Source organism: Lepidochelys kempii, chromosome 8 (assembly GCF_965140265.1).
Source record: "Lepidochelys kempii isolate rLepKem1 chromosome 8, rLepKem1.hap2, whole genome shotgun sequence".
Lineage (NCBI taxonomy): Eukaryota > Metazoa > Chordata > Testudines > Cheloniidae > Lepidochelys > Lepidochelys kempii.
The window spans coordinates 30,778,097-30,796,051 of record NC_133263.1 but is presented as its reverse complement, the minus strand read 5'-3'; the positions used below and the strand labels follow the sequence as shown (position 1 = coordinate 30,796,051).

The 17,955-nt window shown below is 41.6% G+C and overlaps 1 protein-coding gene across 1 annotated transcript in view; it reads right to left on the bottom strand.

The window, feature by feature from the left end:
• The window catches only part of DOCK2 (dedicator of cytokinesis 2), a 501,787-nt gene that overhangs the window by 456,531 nt on the left and 27,301 nt on the right, over positions 1-17,955 (bottom strand). The window contains exons 2-3 of the mRNA XM_073355961.1: positions 17,420-17,503; positions 4,905-4,945 (exon numbers count right to left, since the gene is read on the bottom strand). Of these exons, the coding sequence (XP_073212062.1) occupies positions 4,905-4,945; positions 17,420-17,503 (125 nt within the window). The remainder of the gene's footprint in view (positions 1-4,904; positions 4,946-17,419; positions 17,504-17,955) is intronic.

Sequence of the window (17,955 nt, the reverse complement as noted above, 5' to 3'; positions counted from 1 at the left end):
CTGTACAAAATTTTGATTCAACTAGAATGATACATTTTGAGACCAGCATAGCCTTTCTTAAAAGTGGAATCATTATCAAGCTGGTGTGTTTTGGGGAGGGATCCTGAAGGAGTTGCTTTTGGTCCTATACTATTTAACCTTTTCATCAGTGATCTGGAAGAAAAAGCAAATTATCGATAAAGGTTGCAGGTGACAAAGATTGGCAGAGTGGTAAATAATGACCAGTCACTGACACAGAGTAATCTGAATTGCTTGGTAAGCAAGGGTCCAGCAACATGCATTTTAAGACCAACAGATGTAAAAAGTCATACCCTAGGAACAAAGAAAATAGGCCATCCTCACAAGACTCTTTATCCTGGGACACACTGGATTTTGAAAAAGTCTTGGCTGTCATGGTGGATAATCAGCTCAACACAAGCTCCCGGAGCAATGCTGTGGCCAAAGAAGAGCTAATGTGATCCTTGGATGTATGAACACAGACATCTTGAGTAGGAAGGCTATATTATCTCTGTATTTGGCACTGGTGCAACTGCTACTGGAATCACATGTTCAGATCTAGAGTCCACAATTCTGGAAGGATGTTGATAAATAGGAGAGGGTTCTCCATTCCTATGAACATCAGGATTGGATTTATTCTATAAAATATGCTCTAGTTCAGTCAAATCCTGTAGCTCACGTTATACAAGCAGTCAAACTAGACCACCACAATGATCCCTTCAGTATTTAAAATTCATCTATAAACATAATCTGGACAAGATCAATAATGTTAGTGGGCTGAGGGAAACAGCCGAAAGAACTGGTAGAGTATATAATTGGCACTTCCATTTAAGTGAAGGAGCAACAGTCTGAAGGGAAGACAATGACCTAGTGGACCCAATCACCTCTGCCCAATAAATGGCTTTTGTGACAAGTAGCCCATCCCTACCACCCTACAAAATGTCGAGCTCACAGCGTGGGGCTAAGGCTGTGAGGGGTGTGAAGGGTTTCTTGAACGAAACCGAAAGAGCTTCCCTTCCTTACACTTTGTGGATAAAGGAAGCCATTTAATCTGACCATATGTCTTCTACACCCACAACCAGATGTGCCCACAAACAACCGAGATATCAGCAATGCCTAGCAAGATGCCAGGCACATGCTGTAGCAAGGGATTTTTCCTCAAACAACAGATTTGATTTTCTTATCGCTAATTGACCTCTGCAGACAACTGCTGAGCAGGCAAGGTTAGTTCATGTGATACATATCCTCAAGGAACCTTTGACTCTCTCAGTTTGGTCTTTCGAGGAAGCAAAGCTGCTGATATGCCCAGATATGGTAACAGAGCTAGGATTTCTTTGGACTTTAAAGGGATTACAACCAGCACAACATCTGTGACTGACATCAAATGTAGCCTAATATATTCCAGAGGTTAAGCCTTTCAGACTTTCCTGGGAACACCCTTTAATTTCAAATGGCTCTCGCTCTAGATTTCATCTTGGAGATGTACTAAAAATGTTTTAAACCTCTGGAACATATTTGGCTATATTTGAGGTGTCAGTCACAGACGATGTGCTGGCTTCCTAGATCACAGCTCTCTTGCCCAGTGATTGGCTCAAGCTGGAAATTGAAGTTGTTACCTGCCTGATTTTCGTACTACACACATCAAGTAATGGAACCTCATCTGGTGCCTTTTCTGCAGGATATGTCCTGATAGTTAACCTCTTTTTTGAAGGTGGTGGAGGATGAATACATTCATCAGTGTTGCTTGGTCCTTTTGTTTCATTGGGAAGCTCTCATGATACTACATAGAGGAGTCTCCAGCGCACTTAACTGTGCAGGTTTCTGAATTTACAAAGCAGGTTACATACAAAAATCTACATTAAAGAAAGTTGAGGTCTCAGTTTCAAATATAAGGAAGTGCTAGCATTAAGTTTGCTCATGCAAGCTCAGTTAGGCACCTCTACACATATCTTATGACAAACTGCCCCCACGTCAGATAGCAAGTCTGTGGCAGTGTGTAATATACTGTTCAATATCCCCCCAACTTAATGAATATTCATTTTAATATGCACATTTTGGTGAATTAGTTATACAACATTTGGAAGAAAAAGACAGCCACATACAATTCCTTTGGGGTTTAATGCTCAACACAAGAGAGTCTGTTTGGGTACAAAGAATGGAGAGAGCAAACAAACCTCGCAAACTGTTTAAGAAACATTCCTTGCTGAATTCAGAATATTTTAGGCAAATAGTTCAAGTGCAGCTGGATGAAAATTTTCACTGACCCGAATTTCAAAAAGGGTAAGGATGAGTAAGTGGCTAGTTCTGGTCTATGTTTTAAAAGCAGGATTTTCAGGTTCACTTTAATCTGTTAAATCATTATCAGAGTGAAGGACTAATGGCAACAGCAACTCCTGGGGCAGGAGAAGCTTCAAAAAGGGAGCAGCTCAAACGTCAGGGGGGTGTGGGGATGGGGAGAAAGAAGAGTAACTCTGCTTCCTCACCTTGATCCAGACAACACAGATGCAGATAGCAGCCTATTCTCTTCATGAAGATTCTGCTGAGGTGCTGCTATTGCCCCAGCAGGCATCACCTCTTGCTCTTGATACAATACCTGAGCATTGGAGGGCCTGCCATGGTACCTGCAACAGCTAGTTATGGAACCAGGGGAGTCAGGTGCCCTACACATCTATTAGCATCATTATTTTTAGTGCTTAGTACCACGAGGAATGTGAATAAATAGATCCTACATATTTATAAAGAAAACAGCATTTGCACTGATACCATAACTGACACAGGACTTCAGTGACTCAGCCAGAGGGTAGGGGGTCTATTACAGGAGTGAGTGGAAGAGGTTCTGTGGCCTGCGATGTGCAGGAGGTCAGACGAGATGATCACAATGGTCCCTGCTGACCTTAGAGTCTATGATACTCACTTGCTTAAAACATGACACCACAAGAACTTTAATAAAAGAAAATCAAACCTATAGGACTCTGGTAAGTTTTATATAATACCTTTAACTTGGATCTCACCCGCCAACTGAGTAATTCATTTCTCAGCTTAAGATTCTTTCTTTAGGTATTTGTAAAACAATTTAAAAGATGCTTAATCTAAGAACATTAAAGTTGTAATTATGTCCATGTAAATGGATCACAGAGCCGTAAGTAAATAGATGGTAAAGATGCAAATCTGTTCCAGTTCTGGTGGAGCCAAGCAGCAGACACGTTTAAGTCATTCACATATACTAATCTGCACACAGGGCAAAATGTTCTCAGCAAATTTGAAGAAACAAGGGTAGAGATATATGCTGCTCGAGTTTGATTTCATTGTAGGTGATGGATCCCCCTGCCTGAGAATAGCTAAAATTATTGCCCACAGACTACCTTGACCAGAAGTCACAAGGAAGTGTGCTAAACCAGCTGCATACTCAGGATACATGAAGTGAGATTTAGACCAAAAGTGGGTGCATTGGGAAGCAAAGACAAATACTAAAAAAATTAACTAGTAGATGAAGGAGAGTAACAGATGATAAACTAAACACTTACTTCATAGTAACACCCAGTCAAGATGGCCTATTGACTGAAACTGCAGGCTCAATGCTGAATCTTATATCCATGGATCAATCTGTTCAGGGGAGGTGGGCTAAGGTGTCTTCCATACTTTTTAAAAGTATCCCCTGATCCTCAAGCATCCTCCTGCAAGTGGCTATACAGGATTTTTATCCCCTTTCCCCAGACTAACAAGATTATGCATTTCCTTTATAATAGCTTTTGCCATTTTAGTGTGCACTTGGATCCACAGAAAGTATTAACAGCATAATTAGTTTTCAGTGTCTGAAACATGCCCCTCCTAGGGACTGTAGTTTTGAAACTTGTTAAGAACATGATGATCAGGCTATTCAGAGCAATGAAAATAGGACAAGAATTAGACCCTGTTAAGAAGGTCCTCCATGGATTTTGGTTAGGCATTTATATTAAATGACCCAAACATCTCTTTACTGACACTAGGAATGTCCTTCTTGGATATATTCATTTTCTGTGATAGCTCTGTTCTAAATCTTTTTTACATCTGCAGGCAGTGCTGATCACATTTACAAATATTGTATCTCTCTTGCAATATTGACTACTGCTCCCTAGTAGTCTGCACGGTGTTTTATCTGAATAGAGGACTTATTAAAAAAAAATCTGTGTTATCCTCCACTCAAACCCCCAAATAAACTTGTCCATCTCTTTGACAAATTCAATACAATCAAGTAAACCTCTAGGTATCTTTTACTGAACTCAGGTTCTTGAGTAGGTCAAATGACAAGTTAACACGTTTCAGTTATGACTTCCTGCAAGGATATGTTTGAATTCACAACACAATGAAAGTTGAAGTTAACACAGTAACTACAAGCCAACTGTTTATAATACAGTACCTCCCAGAGGAGCTCAGATTAACTCTGAAGCATCCACAATGAGAAACATGTGCAAGCCACCAAAACAATCACAGTTTAAGGCTTGCACTGTCATACCTAACCAATAACTTGAAGCTTGATAGGAGTTTATATTGAATCTGGGTTTTGGAATGTTTGGAACAAATGATAAAGCACTTACAATATTTTATAATTTTGCAATAAATTTACTTTCATCAAGTATTTCAGGTCATATTTTCATCAGCGCTTTTGACCTGGAAGCACAGCAGTTCTTTTCTCTTTGATCTGTTTTGCACAATCCTCTCTTCTCTTCATATTTAAGAAGAAGTTTCAGGTCAAATCCTTTTCACCTTACCAACCTTGTAGAGTCCCACTGAACTAAAACAGAATGAGATGGTTGAGCTAACTGATCAGGATTTGATTCTTTGAGAGCTCTGAAATAAACTAACACCAAGAAGCAAAATTGTTTCTTTTTAGCATAAAATCTTACAAAGCATGTAAAGTACAACCTTACCTCGAACCCTTTGTGTCTTACTAGGTATCCCTTGTACCAATCTGAAAAATCGAGAAGAGAACAGAACTCAGTACAATAGAATACTTGCATAAATTGCACAAAAATAAATTCATATGATGTGTTTATTATTTTACATGCAATGATAATAAATACTGGAAAGTAACAGCAAAGCATGTTCAAAGATTAAATATAGTACAACTAAAAATGTAAGTCTCTCCATTTCTTTAGACAAAACCAAAAGTGCGGGGCAGAAAGCACCTATTAGAGTAACTCCCCTTGTATGAATTTGAATCAATATTTGTTCACCCTGTGTTTACAGGATAGGACACATCCTGTACTCCCAACCCATTTATTCCTTTCTAGGAGTGTAAATATCCTAGTGTAGCATATCAAGGCCCATTTACGCCGTATGTAGGAATTAAACGTAAAACTTGCAAATCTGATCCCTTTGTGGATCTTAATCTTTCATTAATGATACCATTTCCACCCATGATCCCTTCATGTAAGCACTGAAAATTATGACCCAAGAAAAATATCTGCAAAAGACACACACAAAAAGTTGTAGTGAGTTTTAGTTTCTTTTGAGCAAGAAAAATAAAAGCTGTTCTTTTTTCAAGAGTGGCTTTACATGTAGGCATATATAATAGAAAAACCACAACTCTGAGCTCAACACAAAGCTATGAAGTGCTAAACATATCTAATGCAAGCCAGTAAAATTAAACCAAAAGAAGTCAAAACAACATGCATTTACTTCTACCTCCATTCCAAGTCTGCTTCTCTAGCTGGATTTATTTGGTCTGTAACACTAGTCAGATTTTTCCCCTCATACTATGGTTTTAATGCCTTCTCCCTACTTGACCTTAAGCTTACTTCCTACTGGCATCGTTTCTCTTGATTGGTAGTTTCTGTTCTGTTCTTCTCTGCTATCTTCCTTCTTGTAAATCCCTTCTTCACTCATTTCTGATCTATTAAACTTTTACATGTATTGATGCATATAGCAATGCTATTTATAACTATTTTAATCTGCATTTACTCAAAGCAGCTTGTATTATGTACAGAGAGACGTTCTGCTCTCATCTAACAAATTATTTTTAAAGCAACCCATTAAGTCTTCAGACTTTTGGGTCTAGTCTAGTATGTTCCCAGTGAACCAGGTAATCTAGGTCACCACAATTCCCAAGATTTGATTTACTTCACCTCTGTCATTACTCAGATGAAGATGTGACCTATGAATTTCTGGTTACTGGATACTGACAAGTATGCCCCACCCACTGCTAAACATCAAAATTGTGTAGCTATTGTAAGAAGAACTAACCGTGAAGACTTCCGATATGCAGCTGAATGAAGTAAGCAAAACAGGATGGCCAAACATACTACAAGAGCAATATAGCAGAAATCAATAGAAACAGGCACTGAGGCAATACAAGGCATAGTAACATCTTCACATTCTAAACCGACTATTAATCACACAGCTCTCAAACATTCAATCACTCCCAACAAAGTACAAAACGCAAGTCTTCTGTGCACTCATTGCTTAAAAAAAAGAGTCTTCCGAGGCCTGATATTTGACAGGAAGCATCAAATACACAGAGCTAGAGTGAGGACTTTGAGAAATGCAGGACTATCATGGAGGTTTTACTCAATTCGTCAACATGAGACTCATTCTCTTTTCATCAAAATAAATAAAGCAGAATTTCATCTTGCACTTGTAATAAAAAAGGGCGTGCCCCATTTCTACCAAAATAAAGTTGGGATGGGACTTTGCAAGTCATTTGAAACTTAAATGTTATGCTGTAATACAATTTGAAATGTATACAACAAAAAGAGATCTATGCCACCACCCTCAACGAAAAGCATATTACAAGTCATGGTATATCTGGCAGAGATAAACTGGGCCCTCTGAGCTTTGAAAGCGGCTTTGTCCAAATATGCCCCAATTCTGCTGCTATCTCATTGGCACAAACAGGCCCATACCCTCATATGGAGCCCCTCTAATATGCATGGGATTCTGTATGGTTATGATGCACATCAGACAGCAGGCCACAGCTGGTTACTAATTGTCTGTCTTAACTATTTCACAGAGCTGTGAATAGCCAGGATATGAAGCCAAAATGATTTCCCTGGCCCTCTTTTCTTAAGATGTAGTAGAAATTGGTCTCACTATGAAAAATTCCCCACAAATACTTCATTTCTTGTTTTGAATTGCATTAAGACGTATTAACCTACAACCCTGTGAACATAAAAGTAGGGGTCACAAAGGGGCGCTATTGGCTTCTAGCACAGAAGACGTCATGCGCTGGCCCTATTAGCTGCTAGTTCACATGCTCCACTATGGAAAGGTTTGCAGATCTCCATACAAAGCGCTCCTGTTGTCAACAGCAACACTCCTACTCTTGTAACTAAGCTACTAAATAAAAAAAAATTAGAAGCAGCAATATTCTAGTGCTCAATTTTAGTTGCCATCTTTAAAACAAAGGTTCAAGAGAGGGATTTTTGTAAGCGCTTAGTGCTGATGTAACTCTGCTCTGATAGTACACAAATGATCATTTTACCACTGAGTGCAACAGAATTAGACCAACACTGAGCAGTTCTGAATATCCCACCCTAAATCTAAAACTGAGTAAAGTAATTGTACATAATCTACATGCCCGTTTACAACTGTACGCAAGAAAACACCATTTCATGCATTATTCATCACTGTTGTGCACAGTCGCCATGACTGCACACCATCCTATGCAGGTTCTACATGAGCTTTTTTGTATATGCGATTTAGGCAAAGTCTGCATTACAAATACATGTATATAAGAGTAAACAAATCTGTTTCTCCATACACATACACTATTTATTGCTTATCAACTACAATTTGCAGTAGGATATACCTTTCAAAAATCTCTGGAATAAGACTAACTTCCTCACTTACACAATACGGAAGACTCCACTTCCCTCATTGAGCAACTGTTTTGAGAAGACCACAAATTTCACAGCAACTCGAGGGCTGAGTGTTTTAAAATTTATTCAGACAGATAACCACCCTTTGTGAAATTTTGTTTTATTTTGTTGTTCAGCATAATAGCACTGCACTGCTTCCCGGGTTCTGCTAAAGGGCCTTGTATAGGAGACAGAACACAAGACCCAAATAGTAACATACCCTAGACTAAAGTATTCAGGAGGCAAGTCACTGTAAAAAAAGATGTGTTTGGGGTGTGTTTTGTTTTGTTTTGTTTTTTAAAAAAGCCTTGCTGTACACTCATAAATAGAAGCCAGGAAAGAGGGAGGAGAAATCTCAAGTAAACTAATTCCTTATCATATCTCAGTCACCACAATACTAAAAGAGGTTGTCACAGCCCAAAGAAACCTACCACCTCTCTGCAGAGTTAATTGAAAGGAAATGGGGTGGCGGGGGGTGAGAAAACAGATGTGTCTGAAGATTTTTCAGAAACACCCCCCCACACAATTTTTTGAAAGGGTCCATTCTAGTCTAATGAGGAGGCGGCTGAGGGAAGCATCTCTTGCAGGAGGCCCGATTCTCACGGATGTTTAGGAGGCTACCTCAACTTCCCCTGAGACAAGGCCTATCAGACGTCTGATGCCCTAGTGCTTTGATGCCCTTTTGGGGAAAAAGAGAAGCATGTTTAGACCTCCAAAAAGTCTGCCTAGAGAGGCCATCCAGGATCAATGGCTAGTGGAAACAATGCAAAGCTGTTCTTCAGCAGCTAGAAGGCCTGGGAGTGGGCAGAAGCAAATCTTGGCAAGGAAGGCAAGGTAAGAAGGGCTGGCTACTTCCTCCAGCAGTAATTCTGGGTGAAGCAGCAACAAAAGGAAAAATCTCCCATCCCATCTTAACCCAGAAGTTCAGCCAGGTCAGGGCCCTAATTCTGACTGCACTTTTTGAAAATTTTGTTTTACATGGTAGAATTTAAAGCCCAAAGTGGCCATCTTGTGTAGGACATCAACTGACTGTTGTAAAGTTAAAAGGATCTTGCTTTGGGGGAAATGCTCCACTGGCTCTGGCAAACCTGTCATGTACCCAGTCACTTCTGAGGGATGCATTTCTTGCCCAATGGGCCCATGACTAACCCTTGCTCAACTCCATTTTTGAGCCATGAGATCTCTTTTTAAGATGGGAAGGAATGACGTTCCTGCCCTCAAATCAAGACATGGGGCCCATACCGAGCACTAGTAGTGCATACACCAGCATCCTTCCCCAAGACCCTGTTGTCCTGTACAACCAGAGCAGAGTTCAGCTCATTCAGAGTTCAGCTGCCCATTAGAATTAGATGGGCTTGGATAGCATCAAACATCCATTCCAAGGAGGCATGTAAGGAGGCATAGACTGGAGCAGGCTTGTGGATCTACCATTAGAGCTAGTGGTTTTGGGGGTTTGTTTTTTTGGGTCAATTAGTAAATTTGCTGGAAAATATATTTTTTGGTGCACCAAAACTGTACGTTAATTTGGGCCTAATACAGTCAATAGTTTCATCTGAAAAAAAGTGTTTTGGGGTCAGGGAAGGCGATGTCAAATTGGTTTGTTTACACATTTTTGGAACGTGTTTGGTTTTTTATTTCAAATGAGAAAAACCAAAGAAATCACTTTCAGTTCAAAATAAACCAAGGCTATTGGGGTTTTGTTTGTTTCACTATATTTTAAAAAACAACAACATTATTCACTCAGCTTTATCCATCACAAATGCCTCACTCCCCTCCTCCCCCCCCCCCAATCCACAGTTACAGTGCCTGGTTCAAATTAAGCAGGCAGGAAAAGGACAATCAAGTAGAGCTGTGCTGAAAATGGTTTTCCCATCCTGAGAAAATGTTTCGTTGCAAGAAGCTTCCTATTCTGCACTGAGAAAACACTGAGACCTTGGAATTTTTGTGTGCAAAGTAGAGACCTCCAGCCCCAGGACTGCCAATAGACCAGAGTTTAGGGCACTCACTTAGGATGTGGGAGATGCAGGCTGTAGTTCCTACCCTGCCAGACTTGAACCTGGGTCTCACACATCCCAGGTTAGTACAATAACCATCAGGTTCACACACTCTCCAATTTCCAACCAGCTCTATACTTAAACTTTGCAGGTTCTAGGGGGGTTGTGGGTCAGTACTTCTGTGCTTTTTTAAAAGAGCCACCCTCCATTCTGCTAGTGAAAATATTTGTGCCTCAGCTGCTCATCATGCACTCCTTTTGCCTCCCCCTTGTTTTCATGCCATACTTCAAGATGACCTTAAATCTTCCTCCATGGTCCCACCAATTTCCTTCAAATTCCTCATTAAAATCCACCTGTTTATTTTAGCTTTCCAAGATTGATCTTCTCCCCAGCACTGTCTGATGTCATTTTCATTCCTCAACATATTTCATTTGTGTTTTGTCTGCATTATATTCCAGCTGTAGAGGCTGCAACCATGTGCTTCATGGGTTTGTGAAGCAGTGTTCGCATTTATGGCTTCTGGTAATAAGGCACACTCCTTACATAACTGAACAGCAGCCTAACAATAAAGCCTTCCCCCTCAATTGTATTTTCTGTGTCCTAAGATGGCATTCTAAACAAGGAAAAGAAAAAAAATTAAAAACCACTGAACTACAATAGCAATGCTTTCTAGTTCCTATTTAAGGCCAGCTTTAGGAAAAGGGGCAGAAACCTGTCACTATGGATGCATTAGTAGCTTGGTCCTGTGGACCTTGTGTATTTACAGCTTCCACTAGTTTCAACGAGAGCAGAACTAGGCCCAATGTTACCTGCTATAATTAGGATAGACTGGGAATTCTGAGTCCTAGAACCATAAAGAGTTCACTTTTGCACAAGCCATGTTGTAATTCATGCTCTGGAGCAGTTTTGTTTATTAAATCTTTGCACTATAAAATGCCGAATACTTCTCTTCCTTAACGGTCTGTATGCAAGTGTAACCATCACAGCTGTGGTTTTGGGTGGGAGCCGGTCTCTTACCAGCTGCATGATAAAAAAAATGAGGGGAGAAAAAACACCTACAGTAACTGTTGTTCTTAATGGTGTGCTGTGCACATGTATAATTTCACTGCAGTTGCGTGCCCCCAAAGCACTTAAGTCAGATTCTTGCCAGCAGTATCATTAGGTGACTGTGTGCACCCTTACTCTTCTCATACACTGAGTTTAAGCCATTAAATGGGCACGTCCCCCACTTCAGTTTCATCTTCCTCCAGTGAAGTTATTATCCAAAAGTACTGGGGCAGGTGGGAGGGTTGTGGAATGTATGAGTACACAACATATCTGAGAACAGTTACTGTAAGTAAGTAACCCATTTCTCTCCTTCAAGTGATTGTGCACATATACATTCTGCGGCTGGTGACTCTGTAACAGTTCCATTACAGATCGTAGGATTTTTAATTATCTGAACCGAGACTGCAATGCTGACTTGCCGAAGCTCGGCTGTTCGAGAAGCCTATGGTTATGTACAAATGACCATATTGCTGCTTTACAGATATCTGTTATCAGAACATTTCTCAACACAGAGGAAGTGGGACTGAGCTCTGGGGGTGAGAGTTGGGTTTTTTTGGTGGTGGAGAGATTTTTGCAAGATTATAATAAAATTTGATACTGTCAGAGATCCAGTGAGATATGCTGAGCTAATACTGAGTAGCGATAGTGCCCATCTTTACGAAAGGGGAGGAGGAAGATCTGGGGAACTACAGGCCAGTCAGCCTCGCCTCAGTCCCTGGAAAAATCATGGAGCAGGTCCTCAAGGAATCAATTCTGAAGCACTTAGAGGAGAGGAAAATGATCAGGAACAGTCAGCATGGATTCACCAAGGGCTAGTCGTGCCTGACTAATCTAATTGCCTTCTATGATGAGATAACTGGTTCTGTGGATGAGGGGAAAGCAGTGGACATGTTATTCCTTGACTTTAGCAAAGCTTTTGACATGGTCTCCCAAAGTATTCTTGCCAGTAAGTTGAAGTAGTATGGGCTGGATGAATGGACTATAAGGTGGATAGAAAGCTGGCTGGATCGTCGGACTCAACGGGTAGTGATCAATGGCTCCATGTCTAGTTGGCAGCCGGTATCAAGCGGAGTGCCCCAAGGGTCGGTCCTGGGGCCGATATTTTGTTCAATATATTCATTAGTGATCTGGAAGATGGCGTGGACTGCACCCTCAGCAAGTTTGCAGATGACACTAAACTGGGAGGAGTGGTAGATATGCTGGAGGATAGGGATAGGATACAGAGGGACCTAGACAAATTAGAGGATTGGGCCAAAAGAAACCTGAGGAGGTTCAGCAAGGACAAGTGCAGAGTCCTGCACTTAGGACAGAAGAATCCCATGCACTGCGCAGCTAGGCAGCAGTTCTGCAGAAAAGGACCTGGGGTTACAGTGGACGAGAAACTGGATAAGAGTCAACAGTGTGCCCTTATTGCCAAGAAGGCGAACAGCATTTTGGGCTGTATACATAGGGGAATTGCCCGCAGATCGAGGGACGTAATCGTTCCCCTCTATTCGACATTGGTGAGGCCTCATCTGGAGTACTGTGTCTAGTTTTGGGCTCCACACTACAAGAAGGATGTGAAAAAATTGGAAAGCATCCAGCGGAGAGCAACAAAAATGATTAGGGGGCTGGAGCACATGACTTATGAGGAGAGGCTGTGGGAACTGGGATTGTTTAGTCTGCGGAAGAGAAGAATGGGGGGCGGGGGGTTTGATAGCTGCTTTCAACTTCCTGAAAGGGGGTTCCAAAGAGGATGGATCTAAACTGTTCTCAGTGGTACCAGATAACAGAAGAAGTAGTAATGGTCTCAAGTTGCAGTGGGAGAGGTTTAGGTTGGATATTAGGAGAAACTTTTTCCACTAGGAGGGTGGTGAAGCACTGGAATGCATTACCTAGGGAGGTGGTGGAATCTTCTTCCTTTGAGGTTTTTAAGGTCAGGCTTGACAAAGCCCTGGCTGGGATGATTTAGTTGCGGACTGGTCCTGCTTTGAGCAAGGGTTGGACTAGATCACCTCCTGAGGTCCCTTCCAATCCTGATATTCTATGATTCTATAATTGGTCCTTCGACTCTCTCTGCATGGGCTATAAAGAGCCTGGGATACACACTAAACCACCATGCGATCAAGATGCAACAGCAAAGTTCTGTGAACATCCAAGGTGTGAAGTCTTTTCTTCATTTGGAAGCATGAGGTTTTGGGGAAAAACACTGGATGATGAATAGATTGGTTCTGATGAAAAGATGACACCCCATTTTCAATTAACTTGGGGTGTCATCTGAAAAGAACCTTGTCCTCATTCATAGGGGGGAAAATTTAAGAACTGTCAGTTAGCAGAACTCGTAGCTGATACACTCTTCTTGCAGAAGTTATTGCCTCCAGAGATACAATGGTGATGTCACTAGGGGTTCAAAGAGGGCCCTCCATTTGCCTTTAAAGACTAGATTAAGATCCCATGATGGTAGCTGATCAGATACTGGACAATAGACATGGACTGTTTTTTTCAGAAATCTAGATACCAGAGGGTGAGAGAGAACAGAAAACCCCTCTAAATGGCGGATGGACTGCAGATATGGAAGCCAGGTGAACTCTCAGAGCCGAAAGGCCAGATGCCTTCAAATGCAATAAGTAACCCAGAAAATGACTAGTGTCCTGTCACAGGGAGTGATAAATGCTGAGATTGTCCAGATGGACACACACTTCCATTTAATAGTGGATATGGCTCTCGCAGAATCCTTCCTCTTGCTCACAGAGACATCTTGGACATCTCTAGAGCAGTTTTTCACAAGCATTTAACCAGAGCTTATCCATGCAGTGAGATGGAGAGATTGGAGGTTGCAGTGTGGAGACCAGCCCTGGTTCTGAGATAGCAGATCTCTGACTCCAAGTGAAGTTAGCTGGCCTGATTGAAAGCTAGTGTAGGCCTGTGAACCAGTACTATCTTGGCCAGACCGGTGCCACTAAAATTAATGTTGCTTTGTCTGTTTTCAGCTTCCTGAGTACCCTTAGGATGAGAGGGACTGGAGGAAATGCATATAGCAGATGATTGGTCAATGTGAGAAGAAAGACATTGGTTAAGGAACACAGACTGCAACTCAGGCTGGAGCAAAAGTTCTTGAAAATAGACTTGTTCACTACCAACTTGAACAACAAATTCAGGTATCCTCGCTGACGGAAGATCTGGAGGAGGATGTCCTTTCTGATTGACTGCTTGTGGTGGTCCACAAAATCCCAGCCAAGGGAATCTGCAGTGGCACTCCTCACTCCCAGAAGATGGAACTATCTCAAGGAAACTTTGGTTCTTATGCAGAGGTTCCTAAAGTGGACAGCCTCCTGATATAGAGGAGTCATTCTTGCACATATCCACACCCTCCCGCACAGCTGCGGAGATAAAACATGGCAGTGGTGTTGTCTGTAAGGACTTGCACCAAATAGTTCCTGATGAAGGACATGAATGTTTCACAAGCCCAACAGATAGCATAGAACATCACATGTCTATATGCAGAGAGACCTCCTGGGTGACCAGAGCCTGTGCATAAAGTCACCTGAGGCAGAACCCCAGCCTTTGGTAGATACATCTGTAACCAGAGTTCTAGTTGGTTCTGGAGATAGAAATGGGACCCCTTTGCACATATTACAAGTGTCCAGCCACCAGTTCAGAGACTGAAATTCTCGTTCAGGTACACAAATGACCAAAGGATGCCTGGTCAAATGAAAAAACAAAATGGAACCAAGCCTGTTAATGGTGAAGGTGAAGCCTGGTATGCTGAGTCACATATGTGCATGAGGCCATGTGATCCAGTGGTTGTGGACAGGAAAGCACCGTCGTCACTGGGTTGGACTTCAGGTTTACAGACTGACTAACTAAAGGCACCAGACTTGATGGGCCTGAAGGAGCCAGAGTCCATGGTGCATTCTCTGACAGAGCTGGTGAGTACTTATGTTTATGATACCTCAAACCAGTATTAGAGGACTTACTGGAAGGCTTCTTCTGTGAAGACTGAAATTTTGAGCACTTGTCAGCATCAGAAAGCTTTCAAGGCGGCCAGTGGTGAAGATGAAAAGCATTGTTTTTCACCTGACTTGTGCTTTGAGTTGCTGGTGGCTGGAGGAACATTCCTCATGGATTTAGAATTCGTCACCTCATGTTTGGGATCTGGTTTCAATGAAGGACACATTCCTCTTTCATCAGGTGAACTTCTAGACAGAAGTCCCTCTGCATTTTTGTTCTATACATGCAAAGATTTTCAGAATACGCTGGCTAACCAAAGCAAACAGCCACAGAGAACTCCAACTTTCACTGAGAGGAGATGGCAGACAAGGAGAGCTGGGGTACATATGCCACCTAGTGGTATTACCACAAAAGTCTTCAACTCAAGTGCATTGGGCACACACACACCTGCAATGGAATGTATGCATACACTCAAAAGGAAAACCACAGCAAATGGCCACTCACTCCTCTTCTGAGAGTTTCAGGAGACTTCTTACAGACTACCACCTGATCTTCTCCACTCGTACAGCTAAACTCCTCCCCTCCACCCTCATGGCGGGCAGGGAAGGGCTCCAGTCCCAGGACATTGCACAGCTAAAAATAGCAGTGTAGATGGAAGTCGCAGCTTGGGAAAGCAGAGAGCTGTGTGGGGTATTGACTCAGTTACATACCCACACCCTTGTAGCATCTCTCAACTCTACTTGCTTAAGTCATGCCTCACCATCTACCCTGCTACTTTAAACCAGTACTAGTGGAGCTACCCTGAGTGCATACTCAACATGCCACTGAAAGAAGCGTTCAGTGTAGATGTAGCCTAAGTGGCACAAAGTAAGCCGATAGAGCCCCTTCTCTCAGTGGACTCTAGGACAGAGCATATCCAGTCTAAAGTATCAAGAAATGTTTTAGAGTTAACACTTACTTTACCCAATAGAAGCCAAAGGCATTAAAAGTTTTTAAATATCTAATAGGGTACAGTCGTGAAATATTCATCTTAAAACAACCTTGCAGTCTTTGGGATCGTCACCAAAAAAATCCACTCAGACCACATTCATCAAAATGTTTTACTAAGTGTGGCAAGATGGCCGATTTTTGTCTGGTGTTTCCTGCGCTTTTCTTCGCAGGGAGCTAAGATGCCACCCTTTACCCCTGCTCTTTATCCCCCACTACTAGCCCGGGAAGGTCGTAGACGGGATCTGGGTTTGCTCCTCGCTCTGAGTCCCAGCCCCTCTCAACCCCTGTGGGTTTCTTACCCTCATCCCCCTTAGGTGGGGTTACCCTCAGTCCTCAGATACTGGGGGGAGGGGAGTCTCCCTGGCCTGCTGGGAAAGGTCTCCCTTTCTCCAATTCTCAGGTCTTCCAAATCTCTCAGCACACCTCCAAGCTCCAATCCTTCCTCCTCCTCCTGTCTGCCTGCCTGATGCAGGGGGTTTTATTAGGTTCCTAACAGGGCCTTAATTGACTGCAGGTGCTCCAATTACCCTGCAGCCACCTTCCCTAGTTTACAGGGAACCATGCCTTAATTAGCCTTGAGCTTATATATCTAGCACTCTCCCACTGCTCCCTGGCCCTCCTGTATCACATAAGATAAATACACCTTTCAGGCAAGTCTGAACTTAGCTTTAAGCTAAAGTGAGGTGGATTTGCTTAGCTTCAGGGCCAAACCAAGTAACTCTCAGTTTTGCATAGTGAAAATAGGACATTTAAATGGCTTTGACAGTTTCATGGAGCAGAACTCAGGAAGGCTGTGAATGTGTGGGTCAAAACAAAAATATTTGGTTTGACTCCAGCATAGCCTGAACAAGAACCTTATACAGCTCTAGCATAAGCAATGCATTTATCACAAGTTTGCTGCAAGTTCCAGTCTTATTTTATTCCCTTTTTGCATTTTCCCATCTTAGTTCTGTCTTACTTCCACCCCTTTATCAGGTAGGCTCCACAATCACCAATAATTTGGAGCAGCATATTCAATGTTAATGATGTGCCATTAGTTTTAGATTTTGGCCAGCATTATTTAACACATGCTAATAATCAGTGTTTGGCACTTGAGGTAAATGGAGTGAGATGTATTGATTGCTACAGTGTTTCTTGTGAGGCAGCTCTGACATACAAGAAGAGTGAAATATTACATATTAAAGAAATTCTTTGTGTTAAGTGAGAGTTTTAAAACATTCAGCATCTTAAATATTGCATATATTTACCTAGTAAGACTAACCTCAAACACATACAACCCATGTATTATCTTCAAGACTTAATTCTTCCATCAGATAAGCATAGTGCACATAAGAGGGGCTGACAACAACCTCAACTCTTTATCCACCTGGATTCCTTCATCCTTAATGTTTTGCATGGAAACCACATGCACTTTAACATTTCTGACAACAGATGTCCAAGGATGAATATACTCTGACTCAAAGAAGGCAAATTTAGACTAACCAAGTGCAGCATGGCCTATCCTGTTTTGAAACTCTTACAATATTAAACTGTGTTTTTATAGTTGTAGTACGTTATGTGCTTCTTGGTAGAACAGGTAGATCCAGATGCAAGGCAATTTCTATATTTTGAATGCAAGTGACTTACCTTCACAGGACTCCAATATATGGACCACATCACCAATCTGCAGGGGTAACTGAGATTCTCCTGCACCTTTAAAGTTGTATATGGCTGCAAAGTTAAAGGACAAAGTATTCAATGATTCAAATAGAGCAAATCATACTTTCAAATTAAATAGAAAAATAAGCTGTGTGTGATGTTAAGGTTTTGACTCCACGATGAACAGATTAGGGAGAACACAACAAACTATAAATTTTATGATGGGCTATGATTTCAGCAAACAAGTTTCTTCTTTTCTTATCTAATGTAAACACTACCTGAAAAAAAGGCAAAAAGAAGCCATGCATTGCTAGTAGTCAAAAGAGGATTGTGCATATATTTTCAAAAGATCATCATCAATAGGAATTTAAAGATAATGTTGTGAGTAATACTTTGGTGGTTACTGCCCAAATTCAGCCAAGCATTTAAGAACATGCTTAACTTTAATTACGTGCTTTAGTGTTTCCTGAATCAGGGCTTGTATTTTTCCCTTACATGTAGCTGTCAAAGCAAAACATGCAATG